The sequence below is a fragment of the Perna viridis genome, chromosome 2 (genome assembly GCF_037379345.1).
Source record: "Perna viridis isolate PV_CMFRI_1.1 ecotype Kerala chromosome 2, ASM3737934v1, whole genome shotgun sequence".
NCBI classification, from domain to species: Eukaryota; Metazoa; Mollusca; class Bivalvia; order Mytilida; family Mytilidae; genus Perna; species Perna viridis.
The window spans coordinates 58042195-58063186 of NC_142446.1; the positions used below are offsets into that span (position 1 = coordinate 58042195).

Here is a 20992-nt window from a genome sequence, read left to right on the forward strand (position 1 = left end):
TTTAGTAACTGACATTGTCAAACAATGATCTGAAATGAACAATATAAATATCTGACAAAGTGCTATTTGTATGTTTCATTTTAAAGCTGTGACGTAAACAAAAATGACCTATAAAATTTGGACATGCCATTTATTTTGCCTCCCCCAACAACAGTAAAAATACAAATATTTTCCAGTACTATTAAACCAATTGTTGGTTCGTATCAGTCCTTGTGATAACTCATGTTTAATACACCATTCTAAAATGATGTTCACACTATTCTCGTAATTCCACTTATTTAGTTATGATTAACTGAGATTTCTTTTGTTCACGCAACAATAATCGCCAGTAATTGCCACGCGCTCTATTATTATTTCCCGCCAATAATTGGGAGATGGTCTATGATTATTTCCCGCCTGTCAACTTCCTCGCAGACGATCGATTGAAAAGGTACGTCCCTCTCTGATGGTATATTACGCTTACGTGCTATCGCCTGCCAATTAAATGCCGAAGCTAGTCAGTGAATGGGCTAAGTAACTATTAGTAGTTTCAGTTTGCTCAGTCTTACAAACATAATTGCTAAATAACTGCTTCATCAGATTTGTACAAACTTTTGAACTGATTTACAATGGAACTCTTCCGTGTCTTTGCTATTTTGGGATGTTTTCTTACCTATGCATTTAGCCAAGATGAATCAGAAGAAGTAGTCAACGAATATATATCGGTAAATATACCCTTTTTGTCATTTTTCATTTATAAGTTGTAACTAACAGATTTATTGTATTTCTTAAACAAAAAAATCAGATTCGGCAAACAAATTAAAATATTCCAAGCTGAACCAATATTGAAAATTTTAAAAGTTCACGACTTTTTGTTGTTTGTAAAGAAGTTCAAAGTGGAGTACTTCAGAAAGTGAATTAAGAATGCGTGTTAATATTATGACATAATATGGTTAGTCAGTATAAGTATCATAATTCAATATTAAATTATTGTTAGCGTTTCAATATTACAGCACAACGAAACTAACAAATACAAATATATCGATGGTTCACCAAAACAGTGTATTGTTATTTAGTCAAGAATATATTTCAGGTCAAGTCGAAGCCCAACTTCACATAGGTAAACGTCTTAACGATAAACCTATGACGAGCATTATCTAGTCATTTTTCTTTGATGTCATCGACTTTGTTGAACATTGAATGTAATTTAAAATTTTTTTTCTTTTATACGATAAATTTCTCCTTCAGGCAAGTAATACAAGTTACTTATAGATTGATACTGTGAAACGTGTATAAAATTTTGACCTAAGATCAACTTCGGTTCTTTTAAAATTCGAAAATGTATGTATTACACATTTTGGTATGGTGTACACGTGTTTTGAAGAAAGATTGGATGTTCATATCTTGTATTTTATGCCACATGATGAACAATACAGTCTACGTTATTCTCATTTTCATTTTGATTTTTATTATTCATTCCACGTTAATACCAAACGGATTACAGCAATACTGGTGGATGTTTTCAACACTATGTCATTTGTAGGACAAGCTAAGTTTAAGTGATGTCATTGCGTTTGTCAGGTCACGTTGAACAAATTTGGTACATTGCAAACATTTATGGAATTACCAATCATTGATAGAACCAAATTGCAACACCATTGCAGATTTTATGAAAACTACTTTGTTCAACGTGTTATAGTTTTCCTTTCCCCTTTCGTCTACCCCGGACATGACTTTTTATGAACAACTCGGCGGGTGCTTCTAAAAAAGCAGAGGACGCTTACCCTACCGGTGCGCCTGGTTCATGCTCCCAGTTTTTAGTCCAGTCCGAGTTGCTCATTTGCTTTTATTACTTTGTATGTATGATTTTAGTTACTTTATGTTCTTTGTTGTATATGTCTGTTTTCCATGTCTGGCCTTTGTCCCTGGATTACATTCTTTTGATTACCGCTATAAACTTAGTTCCCTTGATTACTCTTTCATTGCGTTTGTAAGGTCACGCTTTAACACAGACGCATGCTTCTGTTATTCATAGTTCACCTATTTAAAGGTTTCTACTTTGGAAATGTTTTACTTTTTTACCACAGATAGTCACATTATATGTATGTGTCTCTTGGGTTAGGGTTTGTTTTGCATTGATGGTTAAAAATGTTGTCCTCAAATCTGTTAGTCAGAATTAAGAGTTATTTTCATGGGTTCTTAGGAAAGGGCATTTCTGAAATCTTAACTTGATCACGTGCAATTTATTAGTTATTTATTTATTTTGGTACCGTTTCTTTCGTTTTCAATATTTTTAACATTGAAGTAAAATATTCTTATGTACTCGCAACTGGACTTTCTTTCCAATATTAGTTTTGAAACTTTGTCTGAAAAAATACGTTTCGATGCTGTCTCAACTGTTTGATTATTGGATTGTTTTATGTACTTTTACCCAACACAAACAATATGTCACTAAATAATGTTTAATTTTGACTGACTAAGCTAAGGACATACATGTCGATGTTTTCCATGCATTTCTGAATACGACAACTTTTCAACAGTATTTTCCATTTACGACTGATAAAGTGAATTTGTTTTGTACCCTCTGAAGATCTTGTGATAAGTGCTTCTAAACAGACATAAAGTCATGTTAAAAGGAAAACAAGGGAACCAGGATTTGAACGGTAGTCAGAAGAATATAATTCTAGGATAACAGCTAGATAGTAAAATGGACACACACAACCGATAATATGAAATACTGTAAACGTGTTAATTTTCCATAATTTTCGTGGGTTCTGTCAAGCAGACATATTTCCGGGTTCCAATCTTTGCGGTTTGAAAAAAGAAATATTAGTGTTAGATTATGATATAAACTTTTTCGCTGGTACTATTTTTTTTTTTTTTTTTTTTTTTTTTTTGGCGTTTTTTAGTCCACGGGAAAAATAAGGAAAGAGTAATCAAGGGAACCAAGATTATAGCGTTAATCATAGGAATGTAATCCAGGGACAAAGACCAGACATGGAAAACAGACATACAAAACAAAGAACATAAAGTAGCAAATATAAATGAACAACTCGGACTCTACTAAAAACTGGGAGCATGGACTAGGTGCACCAGTAGGGTAAGCGTCCTCCGCTTTTCTAGAAACACCTGCCGAGTTGCTCATAAAAAGTCAAGCCCGGGTTAGTCGAAAGAGGAAAGGAAAATTATGACACGTTGAACAAATCAGTTTTCATAGTGCAGATGGATACACCGTAACGATCCACGAGTTCATGATAACTACCATAAAACTTTTGTAGTGATGACTTCAATCTTGTAGCAACATAACCCTGTTCCAGAAGTCTATTTGTTAGAATTCTAGAATTAGGACATATCGAAAATGAATACGTTAACAGTAACCACAATTACACCTAAAAAGAAAAATAAATTACATAAGTAACCTGGGTTCTAATTAAAGCTGAGAGATCTGTACCGTTAGGGTAAGTATCCTCTGCATTTAAAAACACTCGTGGAGTTGCTCATAAACTTTTACGGCTGAGGTAAACTGTGCCCTTGGTCCGTAACACCTGTACTAGTAAACTAGACCATCATCGTACGGTTTACACTGTGAGTTATCGTCTTTTGAAAACATTGCTATGTGTGGCTACGCAAATCTTGTTTGAACTTGATTAATTCAGTTACTTAGAATTGCCTACCATTTTAATGATCTTTTGTAAATTGTGAAAATTTAGGTGTGAAGGTTTAATGTTCATGATACTCTATGTCAACATTATTTTATTATTTCAAAAACAAATATAATTATCTGTAAATGTATGAATTAAATATTTGGATGGAAATGTCGCATACTTCCATTAGAATGTTTAATGAAATGAAGGAAGATTATTGTTGCTTTGTTATACCTTCTATTACAGGTTATCCATTCTGTAGTTGATCTGGTATCAAATAATTAATATGATTTTACATTGAAAAGTGTCACGATATAGATCAGTTGCAATTTATTATTCTGTTTTATTGTTCCAACCTTTCTCTCAACGGCTAAGTAAAATGAGAATAAAAATAGAAAAATGTAATTGAAACAGCATTCCTAATCAACTCATTCGTATTTTTCATAATCTTAATTGTTTTGCGTCAAAGGATTTTTCCGACTTTTTTTTCAAACCCTTATTAGATCGTACGTTAATTTGAATCTCTTGGTATGACAAGTTGAATGCACTTGATATCACAGCAATATAACCTTTCCAATAAAACTTCGCGTACACTTTTGTCTCCTGTTTTGAACAATATTTTGAGCAAATGAAAATAGTTACTTCTATATTCATGCAACCATTTATGTTAGTAATAACCGTTTGACATAAATTCACATTGCATTCTAAATGCTCTTATGCCCTAAATATGAGTCTACACGACCTGTTTATAAGAATGAACAGTTATACTAATCTTTATGATAATGTTAATTTGTATCCTTTATACGCTTACTGTTGTCTGTTACATGTATAACTAAACATTCACTAAATTGAATTAGTAATGGGGTTACATAATAAACGGAGTAATTTTGTTAAAATTCTATCATTATCTACTAAACATTATACTTCTAGATGTTTTCTTCATTGTATCAGTATAGCAACTTTAATTTTTACAAAGTTGAAGGAAATCAAGGAACCAATTTTTGAACGGTAATCAAAAGAATTTATTTCAAAGATATCGATTAAACAGAAAACATAGACACCCATAACAAAGAACACGAATTAACCAGAATAACACATAAAAGAAAAATGAGCAACCCGGACTCCACTAAATTCAGGAACACCGGTATGGTAGGTGTCTTCTGCCGTTCTGTTAAGCGTATAAAATCATAAGAATGCTTAAACTGTTGACATTTTCCAGCAAAATAAGAGCAAATAAAGTACTCTCTAGAATTAAGGTAGCACTCCAGATAAGAATCATGCAAAATGTAATTAATGGTTGGAAAGTGTACATATTTTTATTTGTGATATTTGTTTAAAATGTTATAGTAAACAGAAATCAATATGTACATTTTCATATAATCATTGTTCTTAGGAGATAAAAAATATTTACAATGTACTCTGTAAATAACACTGAAATACAATAGAAACTGCGTGGTTCTCAATGTGGATTATCTCCTAAGTGCAGACAGATTGGAATGAGTGATTATGCATTTCATCATATATACCCACAATACAACTTAATAACAAAAATAAATATGAGTAGCTTTTTGGGGGTGTATAACATATTAAAGAATTTGCATGATTCTTATAAAGACTACTCTTTCCAAAAATATAACACCCATTCCTTAAATAATAAAATTTAAACTTACTGGTTATGCAAACACGAAAAATATAAATTTTAATGTCATTACATCTTGTGGCCCATATAATTGACTCGGAATCCATTGCACTAAAGCACAGAAAGCGTTTATTGTTTTATTTTGATACTTATGCTTCGTCGATAGTTTTACACGAATTGACCATGAAAGGATCTTTTTACAAAACAAAAGTTAAGAGAATAGTACAGAGTAGATGCTTCACATTACAACCATAAGTTTAATTAGGTACGCGCTATACAAATATGACGTAATGCTTTAGCGATGAATTCCCTGGATTTAAAACCTAAACGTTTACAAAATAAATTGACCTTATACATGAAATAACCATGTCATTTAGTATATCTGATTACAACATGGAAACAACTGTATCATGGCTTACTCTGTACATTATTTGTTTTCTCTAAGGTTGTAGCACAATACTGTTGACTTGTTGTTATGCTCAAGTTTTCAAGTTTTCATCAATTTTAAAACTTTGGTTTCAATTACCTTTTACCAGAAATGGATATTTATAATTGTTTAACATGATGATATAATGGTTTATTGTCTATACCCTACTTCACGTTGTGTAAAATAAATAACATTACTGAATAAGATAAAAGCTATGATATCAATGCTTAATTACTCCGTCTTGCAAGATAATGTTACTTATCCACACTGCATTATCTCAATGAGAACAAATTCATTTATTCAAAAAGCATATCTGATAACATGTTTCATCATTTAGGTCTACCTAGTGAATTGCTCACAACTACGCATCAGAAATTGATAAGCGTATTTTCTGAATTATGTAATTACTTGAATCAACCATTATGAAACTTGATTCTTTCTCGAAGAAGTAGAAGTTGTGCGCAGTGAACTGCGTATATGAAACTCAAGCTTTCAGAAGACTTGTAATGGCTACCATGTTTCACTGACATTTCTTGTTATTTGATATTAGAGAAAAACTGCAGCAATATTTTTACCGTTTCGTCTCATCTTACGATTTTACAGTTGAGATCCATTGCAGGTGTCATCTTAAGTCATCAGTGAACTGATTTATCGATTCAAACAGCAATCACAAACTGTAATTTTGATTTCGAATTTGATTTCGTGCTTCAGCTTGTATATTTATAAAAAAAAATAAAAATTGTCAGTTACATATACAAGTAGCACAAACGGAGTAAGTGAAATGAAACAGTTCTGAAATGGTACTCATCGCAAACATAACTTTATAAAACAAGTAAAGAGTGCTTCATAGATTTTTGTAAATAAATTCATATCAGTGTTAATTTGCACGAATATGAGGTAATTATTTGAATTATATAAAATGTCTAGATATTATATTTCAATGCCTTTTCTTTAAACCTTAAATTAATTATGTTTTCTTAATCATAATTGTTTTCAAAATCGAAAGTGTACGGATAAAAAGAAACAGTGTCCAAAGAGGGAAATACCTAAAACCGGATCATTAAAAACATTTACATAACAGTATGGAGTAAGAGTCCATATAGAATATAAACACTGCTAAGGGTAAACTGATTGATGGTGTAGAGTAACTCACCCAGCAAATCATGCTTTGTCATTCCACATGTTATTTTCACGTAACAGGAAGTCGTTCTGTATTCAGATCAGTTCTGTATGCAGATCAGTTGTTCTGTATTCAGATCAGTATTTTTTGAGAAAATCAAATATTCGTCTGCCATTGTAATCAACCAAATCTGGCCAAATCAACGATATATTTTGCAAAGTGCCAATTTCATAGACAATCTGTATATTTATATTTTTTAATGCAACAAACAAATGAAAAACTAAAACTGATTATGTGATCAGTAACTGTCTTTGAACAAGAAATAAAAGCGAGTTCAGTGGTTTTTTTTTACATTTATGAAGCACCTCCTCTCTGATTTTTATAAAGACTGATACGTAAAGAACACGTTACTATAGCTTATGTTATTCTATGCTAATTATTTAACATTATTGACGGAGTAATCTGGGACACCAAGATTCAAGCGAAAATCAAAAGGATGTAATCCAGGGACAAAGACCAGACATGGAAAAACAGACATACACAACAAAGAACATAAAGTAACTAAAATAATACATTCAAAGTAACAAAAGCAAATGAGCAACGCGGACTCAACTAAAAACTGGGAGCTTGGACCGGGTGCACCGGTAGGGTAAGCGTCCTCTGCTATTCTAGAACCACCCGCCGAGTTGTTCATAAAAAGTCCGGAGTATACGAAATGGGAAAGGAAAACTATGACACGTTGAGCAAATAATCAGTTTTCATGGTGCAGACGGATACCCCGTAACGATCCAGGAGTTCATGATGAGAACCATAAAAGTTGTGAAGTGATGACTTCAATTTTGTAGTAAAATAACCCTGTGCCAGAAGCCTAATTGTAAGAAGTCTAGCAAGATATAAAAAGTCTGCGTAGTTTCGGTAAGCTCTGGCATCACGTTTGAGTTGTGATATGAAAAGTCCATTCGCAGTTGCTGATGGGATGTTACAGATGAAAGGAAAACTGACAATTCTAAATGAAAAATCATTACCTTTGTCGTAAAGTTTTGAGAATAGTGTTCCTTTACCACCGATGTCTAACTGTAGGTCAAGATATGAGGCTGACTTCACAGTGTCTGTAGTATCCTTTATCTCAAGCTCTTGGGGTAAATGCGATGTATCAAATCTCCGAAACAAGAATTATTTAACGATAATACGTCATCTTTATAGCGGAAACTGGTATTGAATATGTCTGCATATTATCTGAACAAAATCATTATCATTTGAAAAGCGTTTTAAATTAAAAAGCTATATTAGATAAAAAGATTTAATTAAAACTTCGAAGGAACAATAAATGCACGCAAAAGACCCTTGCAAGAACATGTTTTTATCATAAATTTTACGACATTGTCATACTAATTAAGCATTGAACTTTTCTTAATTTTTGTTAGCTTCTTAATCAATTACTAACAATAAAGTGTTTTAACAATCTTTTAAGAAGTCGATTAAATCTTGCTTTTAAGTTTGTACTTTCAAACTATTTTGTGCGACCTGGTGCTTCTGTATAGATTCGAATGTTCGCAAAATAAATACATAAAATACATTCAAAAAACTTTCATGTATGAAAGATTTGGAAAAAAATAAACGAAAGAAAATATAGAAAAGTCTTTTAGAAGGAAAAAAGATGCTTTAAAATACATTCTTCAGATCATTACAACGTGCATTATGAAGAAGCATGAAAGAACATATCCTTGTATGAGTGTCAAAACAATTTTTATTCATCAGGAAAAAGACATGATTTCTATTTTAACTTGTTTTAAAAGCAAATGGAAGTTCGTGATGTGTCATTTTGAACGAAGCAGCGTTGTTCATTGAACAGTATGAATGCTAAATTTCACTGGCTTTTTCATTTCATTTCAAGCTCAAATGACTTGTGGAAGTGATTGCTGCTTTTAACATTTTGCTTTTGTTTTGTGGAAATATTTTATGTTTTCCTTCCATTTGTTTAACACATCTTGATTCCTGACAACCGAATTGAACATATCTTCTTAGCAATAACAATGCAATGAAGGCAGTGAAAAGAATAATAAGACTATAAGTTACATATATACTCTTATCCCCGATTTACTCCAAATCCGAACAAAATTAAATAACAACAATAAGCAATACTCGAAAGACAAATTATTCAAATTGTATCTCCTTTTTAATTCATTTAAACCAGATTTTGCACTAATCAATGAAAAACACACTTGTCACTAAAAACATAATGAATTTTCCTAATGTTTAAATGGTAATATTTTTGTGAATATTTCATTCGCTGCGCAAACCAGCTTTAACAGTGAAACCTGTCTAAACTAAACCCTGGATAAACCTAAAATATTTCTTTATCAGACGTATGTAAAGTTACTCCACATACGACAAAATTTAAAGAGTAAACCGAACATCTGCCTTAACAAACAAATGCCCACAATGGGTTCGGTATAGACAGACTATACTAAAATATCCAAAAGTGAATGATGCGTATACTTAATTAATTAAGTGTCAGTCCTTGTAAGAATCAGGCAGTAGGTGAAACATGGTATGAAAAAACCCATCATTTTGATTGTGTAATTTGACTATTTATACCATCAGAATCAAAGAAAAACAGACAAGATTTTCCATATCATGCTGGACCATTGAGTTACAATTTCATTGAAAGAAATGCACTGAAAATGAACATTCAAAGGGCGGATAATTCTGTCAAAAATCTCATTTTCTAAGATTCTATTGAAAAAAATTCTGAGCAAAGCCAGTGATGCAGAGAATAAATAATGGTCTTTTCAAATAGAGAAAGTATCCTTGAGTGATATGACATTGTCAAATCGGTGGGGTTTTGACATGCATGTTTCTGATTTTTCCCATTTTGCCTGATTCTACTAAACACTTACTCTTAATGATTAAAATTTTTATCAAATATTTCACAAATTTAACTCGTAAAGTATTGTACTGGGGTTGGTTTACTATGAAAACCAAAGTGAGACTGTGCTAATTTTTTTTACGTTAACGATTACGAATATCCAAGATTAACAGCTACTATTCCGAGTAATGAGTATTTCCTAAGATGTCAACAAGCATATTTTGTTTTTCTACTAGCATCATGGTATTAACATTTACCCTCTCGGAACACCCAGTCCATGTTGACAATAATGCAGCCCTGATTGTTATTCCCCCTCATCCCGTTGTTTGTTTAGATTTAAAATCTGTAATTTGTTTGGTATTATAAGTTTCAAACCCATAATACAATATATTACGGGAAATGATTTCATATGATCGAATATTAATTTAATCAACATTAAACATTCAGCATACCTGTAACGTATCACATGTATTTCAATTTTGATATATATTTGTGTGCGTTCAGAAGGAAATGATTTCCTTTATGATTATAATGAATTGAATATAAATATGAAAGATGCTAAGTCTTGTCTGTTAGAGAACAAAACATAACTTTATGTAAAAACACGCATTACAAGTATCTTTATTTGGTATCTTGTCTGCATTCTGAATTAAATCTTCTTATTTGCTCATTCATTCATTAAATCAGAGGATCTCTGCATCCAAGTTCCATTTCGTTCGCTTGATTATGTCAGTAAATAACTGTTCCCTAGAGGAAATGACAAATATAGATTGGTCATTATTTTAAACCAAGACTTTGATAAATGAAAGATACAATTCCATCTGCTCTATTAGCCTTTTAAGATAAAGCTCTTGTTAGTATTTTTCAAAACTTTAATTGTTCATCATTGTTCTATGTCCTGTGGCATCAGATTTTATTTTATTCCTGAGTAATATACAGCAGCAATGAGTCATTAAAGATAGCTGTTTTATTTCCTCTTGGTTTACATAGATCTAGAACAAATCTTCCCTATAGTTAGATATCATTTGTTTTACATTCAATTATAGCATTTACTATACAGATATGAACTTGAATGCATGCTGAATAAACCCAATCAAACCTTTCTATCTTATATCAATAAGACTGACATGTTTAATATTTGGAGACTTACATTCGTCATTCCATAAATTTTCTACATCGATATTTACTATTTTCAAATTCATATAAAGTCGACCCTAAATGATACTATTGGTATTTCTCTTGATAATATAATAAAACCAACACATTTGGTCTTTGATTTGTTGATTCGGCACCTGTAAAATTGAATGATGAGTTTTCGAATGGCATCCCAACATTATTCTGGGACACATCACAGTGGAATTTCTTTATTCTTCTAGTAATGTGAGTCCTTGCCTTATGTCAGTTTTATCCAAGTTAGACATGGGACAAAACTTAACTTATTTTCTTTTCCGAAACATATCATGCGAAAACTTTTTACTTTCGTAACTAAATGCCATATACATATGTCTTCGATAATGTCATTTAGAATTTTTGGATCTGTATATTAGGCGAAGTGACAGTGTATGCAATCGCAGGTTTAATTGCGTTTCATCAATATATATCGACAAAAATACAAAATCAACAAAACAAAAGGGCCAAAAAAAAACAACCTAAATGTGAAAATAGGAATCAGAGACTTATAAATATTTAAAATGAACTCAACTGAATAAAAATATTTATAAAAACTGAAAATTAGACAACTCACAATTACTAAGAGGTTGAACTCCAACAAAAAAAACGGGAGCGATAGGTTTTAAGTGATCTATTGATATTTTTAACTCATTCTTATATTTCTGAGTTGCAAATTACATCATGCATCATTGTCCATATGAAGAACTACGGCACACAGGATCCTTTGTTCATTTTATTTTAATGGATTAAACTACTTCATTTACTCTTTTTGTGACCATTCAGTTTGGTTATTTCATGATCTATGTTGTTAACCATAGAATATATTCTTTTTGATTACCGATCTAATCTTCTTGATGATCCTATAATATTTGGAAACTATCTTTTTCTTTGCTAAAAAATTCAATTGTATTGTTTTGTTCTTTTGTTTGTTTCGCGCTTACGTGTGTGTGTGTTCATATATATCTATTTCGTCATAATATTCCATCGGTTCCATATGTAAGTAATGTGACTGAACACTTTTGTAGTGGAAATACGTAATTTGACCGATTGTTTCTTCTATAATAATTCCATTTGATTAAGATTCCATAGATGTATAACTATCCTAATCTAAACACCATACACTAGTCAAATCATTACTTCAAAGATACAAAACCGACATTGGCGATGCTCTTCCATTATGTTTTTAAGGGTTGTTATGAGCGGCTGTTTCTTTTTGATATGCTAAAAAGGCAATAAAAACTACTATCTTAACTCACTTTGAGTGACAACATCTGCAATATATCAAACGTAATAACTTTGCTGTCAAGATTCCATTGAAATAAGGCATTTCAAATATATCCCGTGTGGTTCCGACACAAAACGATACTTAGCCAAATTACAGCTCCATGCATTATCTTAAGAGTTCCAAAGATAACACTAAACACCGTAACGCCTTTAGTCATTCTCAATGGTCATCAATTTTTCCTATCATCAAGGTCTCTTCATTGACTGTCAAATGATACTATTCATCTAACCAGCAATATAGAGCTCATTTATATAAAAGAGAATAAAAAACTCGCACGTTTCCATGAAAAAAAAAAAAAAAAAAAAAAAAAAAACAATAAGAATATACTTTTTGTAATGGATAGATATGTTTTCGAATACAAGAAATGCCAATTGTGAGGTTGTTTACAAATATATATCTATTTAGTAGTTCAATATCCACAATTTAAAATTTTGAACTATCCATTAACTTTACAGCTACCCAGCTTTCCTCAAAATGTATTAAAATGCATTTTACAACATAGTTTTTAAAGTAGGGGAAAACGTAATCTTCACTCAGACTAGAACAAAATATCTTGTGGAATCGGGAAAATAGTGCTTGGAATATAAAAATGTCTATTTTTATTCCGACATCGTTTGTGAACAAACACACAATCAGTTGACCGAACACGATAATTGTCAGGAACAAAATCGGCCTGACCCGTTATTTCAATAGATTTAATGTCTGAATCAGTTATTTAATACACAAGAATGGTAATCAACTCGTCCTAACTATTTAGAGAGATAATGAGAAAGATAACGGTATAATGTTCAATACAATAGGACGCTATATTCAACAGCATTATAATTGCGTTGGTGACGTCGAATGTTTAGATCCTTGTTTATTGTTGATATAAAAGAATAGTGGTTTATCTAATTTTCTGTGTGAAATGATTTTCTATAGTTCACACTGTAACATAACTAAATTGGACTTTTATTTTCACGTCTGAACATCAAAATAAATGGCCGTTATGAAGCTAATGTTTTCGTTAGGTATTAAGTACTGTTAACGTACTAATTTTCGCTTTTTTCGCGGTGGAAAGAAACCGGCGAAAAATAGTACATGCTAAATTGATTTTAAACGCTATATAACTCTAATCATTGACCCCGACTATTGATAACCGTGAATATGTTTACTTGAAAGAATCCGCGAAAATCAATACGTTTACAGTAGTATTTTTGTAAATCTAAGTTAAACAACTTTTGAAACAAAAACGATTCCGAAATGTCGGTAGATAAAAGGAATACTGCTATAATATACTTGTCCTAAAGCTTTTGTGAAAACTTGTAAATGATTTTCAGCTTGGTATGTATTATTGCAAAGAAATGTTTATTGACTTGTCGAACAACTAATTAAAATCGTAATATCGTCATAAATTAAGTTTTTTTCTATTATTTATACCTCTGCATTATCTATTTTCACACAACAGTCATCATAGCAATACAATATGTGATTTTTATCCTTACTATCAAAAGTAAGTATGTCAAAGACGCTAACTGTTTTTTTTTTTTTTTTATGTGAAAAGGCTCAGACAAGTTTGTTTGTTTGTTTTGTATTGTTTTGTTTTGTTTTGTTTTGTTTTGTTTATATATATTTTTTTTTTAATTTTTCTATTTTTGTATTTGTATTAGCTCATATTGTCTAAACTTTGGAATTTTATTATATAAAAAGTATGAACTTTTCCGTATTTATTCCTACTTTAATGCAATTTTACGTTAATTTCTCGATAAGTTTTATCAAGTTTCCTTTAACCATAACGAAATACCAGTTTTTGTTCTAAGAACGTTGATATTTAAATTTCAGACAAGATTAATTGTGTATGATCCGAAAAACGTCGAGTTCATGTGCACTCGGAAAGAAAAATCATCCCAGCGACAGGAACAAATTTAAGCAAGTCAAAGCTGACTATCAAGTTGCCCTGTTGAATTAATGTTTAGAAAATCGATTTTCGTCAAGAGTTAACTTAACACGTATGCGCTGTGTGTTATTATGTACTACAGTATGCGAAATCATTTAAAGCGTTAAAAATGCTTTCAATTATTTTCCAGAGGCGACTCGACCTAGAAATTTGTCCAGATAATGCAGTATGTGGTGATATATTTTTTATGAAACGATTACTACGTGATGGGACAAGACGCCAGGAATATCGTCATATATCAAACTGTAAATGCCCCGGTACTGACGGATGTAACTTTGAGGAAGATCATTTGGTTTACCAAAGTAAAACACACAGGTATTAAAAAAATAGATTGTTTTTATGTTTATATTTTTGTGATTCCAATTTTATTCTTCTTAATTATTTATATTTTGGTTAGTAAGGAAAATTTGCCTTTTCATATTCCAAACGATTCAATATGCACTACTAGACGTGTGCGATACGGTGTTTTATATGTATGTCTGTAGTACTGTGAACCTTGTCTAAACCAAACTCTCATCACACCGAAAACCTGTCTGAACCAAACCTGAACACGCCGAAAACCTGTCTGAACCAAACCATGAACACGCTGACAACCTGTCTTGACCAGACAACTATTTAGTCCTTCCGTATCAGGTTGAATGTATTTTGAACCTTGGTAAATCGAATATCTGTTTAAACCGAACAAATTAAGCACCCCAAAAGTGTTTGGTTACGACAGATTTCATGATATATATTTTTCTACCTTTAATTCACTCAATAGGAAATTTGTCTGTCTCAAGTTTTTGTTTTCATGATATTACGACTATTGCTTTTTATCACTCTATATACCAGAACATAAAGATTAATTTACAATGAACAGGAAATTAATTGAGATTTCATCTAAATGAAAATCAACGATGTTTATACTTACAACAGCATGTTAATCAAATAACAACCTTATCATGACTTTATCCTTTCCCTGTTATCACTTTTCCGGATGGTTAAATTCATAGTTATTTCCGGAATGCGATAAAGATTATTTATACGCATTCTAGGACATTGAGAGGGTAAACGTTGTTTCGTTTTTCTTTTTATAAGATCATTTCAATATATTCATTGTAATAAAATGTAATTACAAATTATTGTTTCTATTGAACAAGTATTTAGGTAGATTCCAAATCGTTTTTGATATTTTCTTTTTGATACAATAAGTCTTATTTCTTAAAACATGAAATTCAGCCATAACATTAGGAGTGATTATAAAACGGATATCTTTCAGTTTACCAAACACTACAGTTGCAAATGAAATAGAGCAAAAAAATGTCATTAAACATCTATTTAGGTAATGTCAATTATAATACTACAAGAGTCAGCTTTTTACATGTTTATCACTGTTAAAATGTACAAACGTGAAAATCTAAAGCAAAAAAAAAACAATTTTCCCAATTTTTGATCAAGACCAATTGGAAAACTATTAAATGTTCTAAGAAACCATTACATTTGTGGGAGAAGTCAGTTAAATATAACATATTGAATATAATGCAGCAGATAAAAGGAAAGTATTGGATACAAAAGGAAAAATAATGTCACGTTGTGTAGAGTTTCTAATTTGATAGCATTGACTAGAATTCGTTTGTATTACAGGGAAGCTGTTTGTAAGCCAATTAGCCATTATCAAAATTGCAGACCAGGACAAACTGTCAGAAATCTCAGAATGAATTCAATGAACTTAGATGGACAGTCTTACTTTGAAGTAAGTTATATAAAATCTCTAACTATTCGTTTGAAATTGGTCATTAAGTGATTCAAACGAATGTTAAAGAATCTTGGTTCCCTTGATTATTCTTTTTAAAATCGATTTATTACAAATATGTATTTGAGGTCGAAAGGAAATGTGCCTGCTGTGGGTTTCATACCTCTTCAATACATTATTTGAATTCAATTTTTTGTACTGTTAGTGTGTGTATTACTAGAATTATACCAAAGGACATCGAGGTCTTTATATATTTTTTTCTTAAGATTAGCCTTAACACTTGACTTTCAACCTTTTTGTATACAATAGGAGAATTTTGAATCGTTCATAGGAATTTCAAATTCTTCACAAAATGACAAATCGGCTTTATGTTTTAGAAGTTTTACGTGAAATTACGTACCGGCAAAAATAAAAAAAATGTTCAAAAAGGAAATTAAATTATCGAAAGTAATGAATGGCACTTTTTTAATCAAGTTTATAGCGAAATCAAACGAAATATCTGCCTAAATGAGGAATGAATTAAACTGTTTCTATTCAATGTATAATGATATGACGAAGATATCACAATACAGTGAAACATATTTGAACGAATACTGGAAAAACTGGTGGTTTGTGTGACATATATACTTCTTGTGAAAGTTATTCATATCAGTTTCAATATGTTTTAAACCTGTGAAAGCCCTTGCCTTAATCGAATACAACATTTAGCCCAAAAGAGATTCGGTTTAGATGTATTTCACTGTATATGTACACGCATACTTTGTTTTAGTTTTGAAAGTGCTTATTTTGAAATTCTTGACTGAAAGTTCACAATTTAGAGTAAAGTGTGAAAAAGGCATTTTCAACGACTTTAGTAGCTGTGAATTGTTTTCCCACCTCGTTTCTCCTTCCGACTATTTACAATCGAGCTCATGGTAGCTATAAGTGTTCTTATCATCGCTTCTGCAAATATCGGACATTGAAACAGTTCTTGGAATTGGCAAGTTGGCCGTGTAAGTCTTTCTAAACCAACCTGAAAGTGTGTTCAATATTGATGACTCATAGTGATGGAACAGCAAAAAACTAACCTCGGTTCTGTATTGCTTATGTACCTTTGTTACTTAAAACTATAACAAGATATGGTCAAAGGGTTGTCAATAAGTGACTGACTTCGCCCGACCAAGTCAATCCACAGGAGTTTGACTTAAGGAGGTAGACATATGGTAAGAGACACAACTCTTACAAATGTATTTGAACGTTTGTATTCAACATTTTACATTAATCTATGTAAGCATCGAAGTGACTTGGACTGATTTCATTCTTGTTTTCAAATAAAAGCTTAATACGTTTTGATGAAATTGGATATGATACAAAACATATCACTGATTTCAAGAGTTACTTCCTTTACCTTAGATCTACCCCCTTAAAGTCATTGTTTTTCTTTACCACTGAATCCCAATCTGTACTACTGAACTCTTTTAGTGTGAAGCCACTAAAATGATGTTTCCAAAACGTGTCAGACTACTTTGCACGTTATATTCAATTGTTGATGAGTCTAAATTAATTTCTTACCATTATAATACGGTGTAAGATAATTATCTTAAACACCATTTCATCAGATAAACACTTTAGCAAGCTTTCTATTGGGCCATTTCCTGCTTTTAGAATAAATAGTAATATTTGGTGTCTTTTTTTCTCAAAACTTTATCATGGCTAAATGAATTTAACATATAATTAAACACGATTGACTGGTAGGTTTGAAAAAAAAATACTTCTACTTTAAATTTCAAAGAGCTCAAAGATACACTTTTACAGTCATTACTTATTGAAAATGTAATTATATTCGTAAATATTCAAAATGTCTCGTTTCAAAATTTCGTTAGTTCGTTGAATTTGATTCACTAATATTAGTAAAGTTTTTAACAGAAATTGTAAAATTCGTTGGGAGTTTGATTCCTATTTTGACCAATCCACAAAACTGTGAATAATAAGATAATTAATTGGAAAAAGTAGACAATTGGTTATCGTGAATAAACAAAATATGGTCACGAGTGCCGAGGAAGAACGCCTAGATTTAATGAGTGTGCGGAACTTGTTCCGCGCACGAGTTAAATCTTATTGTGTTCTTGGCACAAGTGATCATATTTTGTTTATTCACGATAACCAATTGATTATCCTATTTATTATATAGGTTTTCTCCATTATTCGTTGCTATTTTCAACATAAATTTTAAATTTTGTGGACGGCGTATTGATATTCGTGTTGTGACATTTTGGTGGGAGAAAGTGCGAGAGTGAAATTATCGAATTTATTTCATAGTGTGAATTATCGAAACTTTTTAACACTAGGCACATTCTGTAAATCACTGCTATCTATATGATAATTGTATTTCTTCCACGGTGGCATTTATATTTGTATATAGCATCTAACCCTAAAAAAATTTGTCCACCTCATTTGGTTTTCTTTGTTTGCTTGTATGTTTCAGTAAATGATTGTATAAACATTTAATTGTGCATGTTAAATTTGTTTTGGCCTTTAAAATTTCACCCAAACGATAAAAACAAATATTTACAAAAAGGCATTGTCGATGTGCTTCGTTGACCTTTCTGTGACGCATTTTTTTTTTTTTTTTTTTTTTTTTTTTTTTTTCAATTATTCATTTTGCATTATATTCCTTTTAATATTGGTTATACTTTTCCTTGTTGCGTTGTGCCGTTGACTTTGTTAATTGCATTGATAACATTCATTCATGTCTAATTTTGTTTTTGATCATTTACTTGGTTAAGATGGTTTTCATATGAAACCGTTACAAAGCGATCAGTTATAAATTTGATTGTTATATCTAGTAATATGAAATAGCATATTATATGCCATGCCACACGTACAAAAAAACGCGAAAGCAATCACATTCTCAAATTATATTTACCCTTACCATTAGCCACTTTAAGATGTGATAATTAAAGGCTTCCACTAATATCGGAGCGGGAGTAAATAAATACATTTTGCATTATATATATAATTATAGTTTTGTATTTAAGGTATAACTTTCAGTTCTTTTACATATCATATGCAAATAAAATTCCATACATCAGAATAGTTGATAATATCTTCGGTCATTATGATTCAAAGAAAAGAAAAAACAAACAAACCAGCATAGCCGTGTTGTGATAGATCGATTTACTTCAAACAACATAATCAAAAACTAATATATATTATCAGGATTTAACGGATACAGATGTACCAAATACTTCAAACCTAAGAACTAATTATTAGTTGACTATCGTAAAATAAATCACTGCAGCGTCTAAAATGCATGTCAATTCGATTATATCACAACACACCCTTAACCTCTTTTTTACGGAAGAAAAGGTGTCTGGGAACAGAAATGTATGTTTTATGGTCATTATGTTTGCATTTACAACTATTGTTGACGTACTGCCAATATGTTTTCTTTTGTTTAATTAATTATTAACATCTTCAAATCATTTTGATGATATCTACACTTTCCAGATAATAATATAACACGTTATGTATTTTTGTTCTTTACAAGCAGAGTTGAAAAACCTAGTAGAAAACCAAAATGATAAAATATATAAAAGTCATTGACATGCAAAGAATGAAGAAAATAGAGACAATATCTGAAAGCAAACGCTGAAATATAATTTTTAATTTGTTTTTTAACACTTTTCAATTTTAAACTTCCCAAGTCGTTATAATGGTGTCAAGTATAAATTCTACATTTGCAAGTATCCCTTGTAAGTCGTAAATTAATCAGAATTTCCTTATTACGACATATCTTTGACTGAATGATATAACTCATTACAGATCATGTGTCTGTGCCCACGACATCTGAATCCAGTTGGGGGAAGAGGAAGGGCAGGGAAATCTACGACCGAAACTTACCCAATCAGTTATGACAGTCTGGATGCATCCGAAGTTAGGCCGTACAAATGTAACGGAATGAGGGAAGAATTCTTGAGAAATGTACCAAGATACTGATCAATCAGGTAACGATTTATTTTTTGGTCGTGCATACAGCTACCTGCAACTCCGAAGTACAGAACTCTTTACAGAATGCGCCTATCTTTATCAGCAAATCTTCATGTGTAATTAGCTATTGATACAAATCCATTTTTTTTACTTTGCAGTATAATGCTACTGGTCTAGAAAATATACCATTGGAACCCCAGACAATCTGCGGAAACGTGTCAATACTTAAAAACTGAAGAATGGCTCAATAGAAACAAGTATAGTAACGGAAAAACAAAATGTAAAAAGTAACTTTAAAACTTAAAACACTGTACGCAAAACCCACTAAAACATATCCCAACGGATTGACCATATGGTCGTCAAAGACGGAGTTGATATCACTTCAGCCAAAGTTCTGAATTCAATATGCAAAATCTTATTGAAGTTACCTATTGAAGTTCTTATTTTATTTAGATTTCTTTCTATAAGTTCATTTGTCTTTTTCAGATCAGGATAACATTGTTGGAAAGTGGCACCGAATATAACAGTCACGGGTTCAAGTTGCTATCACTTTATAATGTAGATATTTTGTTGGAAGCTAGTCATTTGAGTAACAGACATTATTTTTTAATACCTACTGCACTTCTTTCTACCATCGCATATTATTGTTTTTCATCCCACCCTTTCTATGATTTCAAGTCTGAAAGTTCTCAAAAAGACAGTGAAAATATTTGACTGTGCATATTTGAAAATGAAATAAATTACTAGAAAGTTTTGGACTATAGGCCTTAACATGTTTTGTTTACTATTGTGATGCCTTATCATAACTGAAGATTGTTCTCCAGTTAGATTGTAAGTTAAGCAGCTAATTGAGATGATTTACAACTCCAATTCATGGTTGGTGGATACCAAATATGCCAAAAACAATGGCAGCTTCTTGAATTTTTATTTTGTCTAGTGCATACTCATTCTTGTGTTTTACATGACTTGTATACTTCAGATTTCATTGTATCCCTTCCCGTAAAACTCTAAGGATATACTCTTGCATTGCTAATTTTCGTTTGATCCACAACCGTAAAGTAAAAATCTAGTTTTCCGTCCTTATTCGATGCTAATAATCATAAACACGAGAAAAGTTTTTTGGTGTTGTTAAAGTATCTCTCGTTTTATAACTAAAATTGTGTTTTCATTTTCGACATTTATATTAAAACGAACTTTTATCAAAAACAGAGATTAGAAATTC

At 31.3% G+C, this 20992-nt stretch overlaps 1 protein-coding gene across 1 annotated transcript; it reads left to right on the forward strand.

The window, feature by feature from the left end:
- Positions 1–456: 456 nt before the first annotated feature.
- Positions 457–20533, forward strand: LOC148626229 (uncharacterized). Its single transcript, XM_088570059.1, has 5 exons — positions 457–704; positions 14200–14384; positions 15693–15801; positions 19606–19787; positions 20257–20533. Exons 1-4 carry the CDS (start codon positions 609–611, stop codon positions 19777–19779), a joined length of 564 nt encoding a protein of 187 aa, XP_088426185.1. The 5' UTR covers positions 457–608; the 3' UTR covers positions 19780–19787; positions 20257–20533.
- Positions 20534–20992: the final 459 nt, after the last annotated feature.

Bases quoted from the DNA above. Each gene is read 5' to 3' on its own strand.
- LOC148626229 (XM_088570059.1), top strand. From the start codon at position 609: ATGGAACTCTTCCGTGTCTTTGCTATTTTGGGATGTTTTCTTACCTAT. The intron at 705-14,199 runs GTAAATATACCC...ATTATTTTCCAG, and splicing joins TAGTCAACGAATATATATCG to AGGCGACTCGACCTAGAAAT. The intron at 14,385-15,692 runs GTATTAAAAAAA...TTTGTATTACAG, and splicing joins TACCAAAGTAAAACACACAG to GGAAGCTGTTTGTAAGCCAA.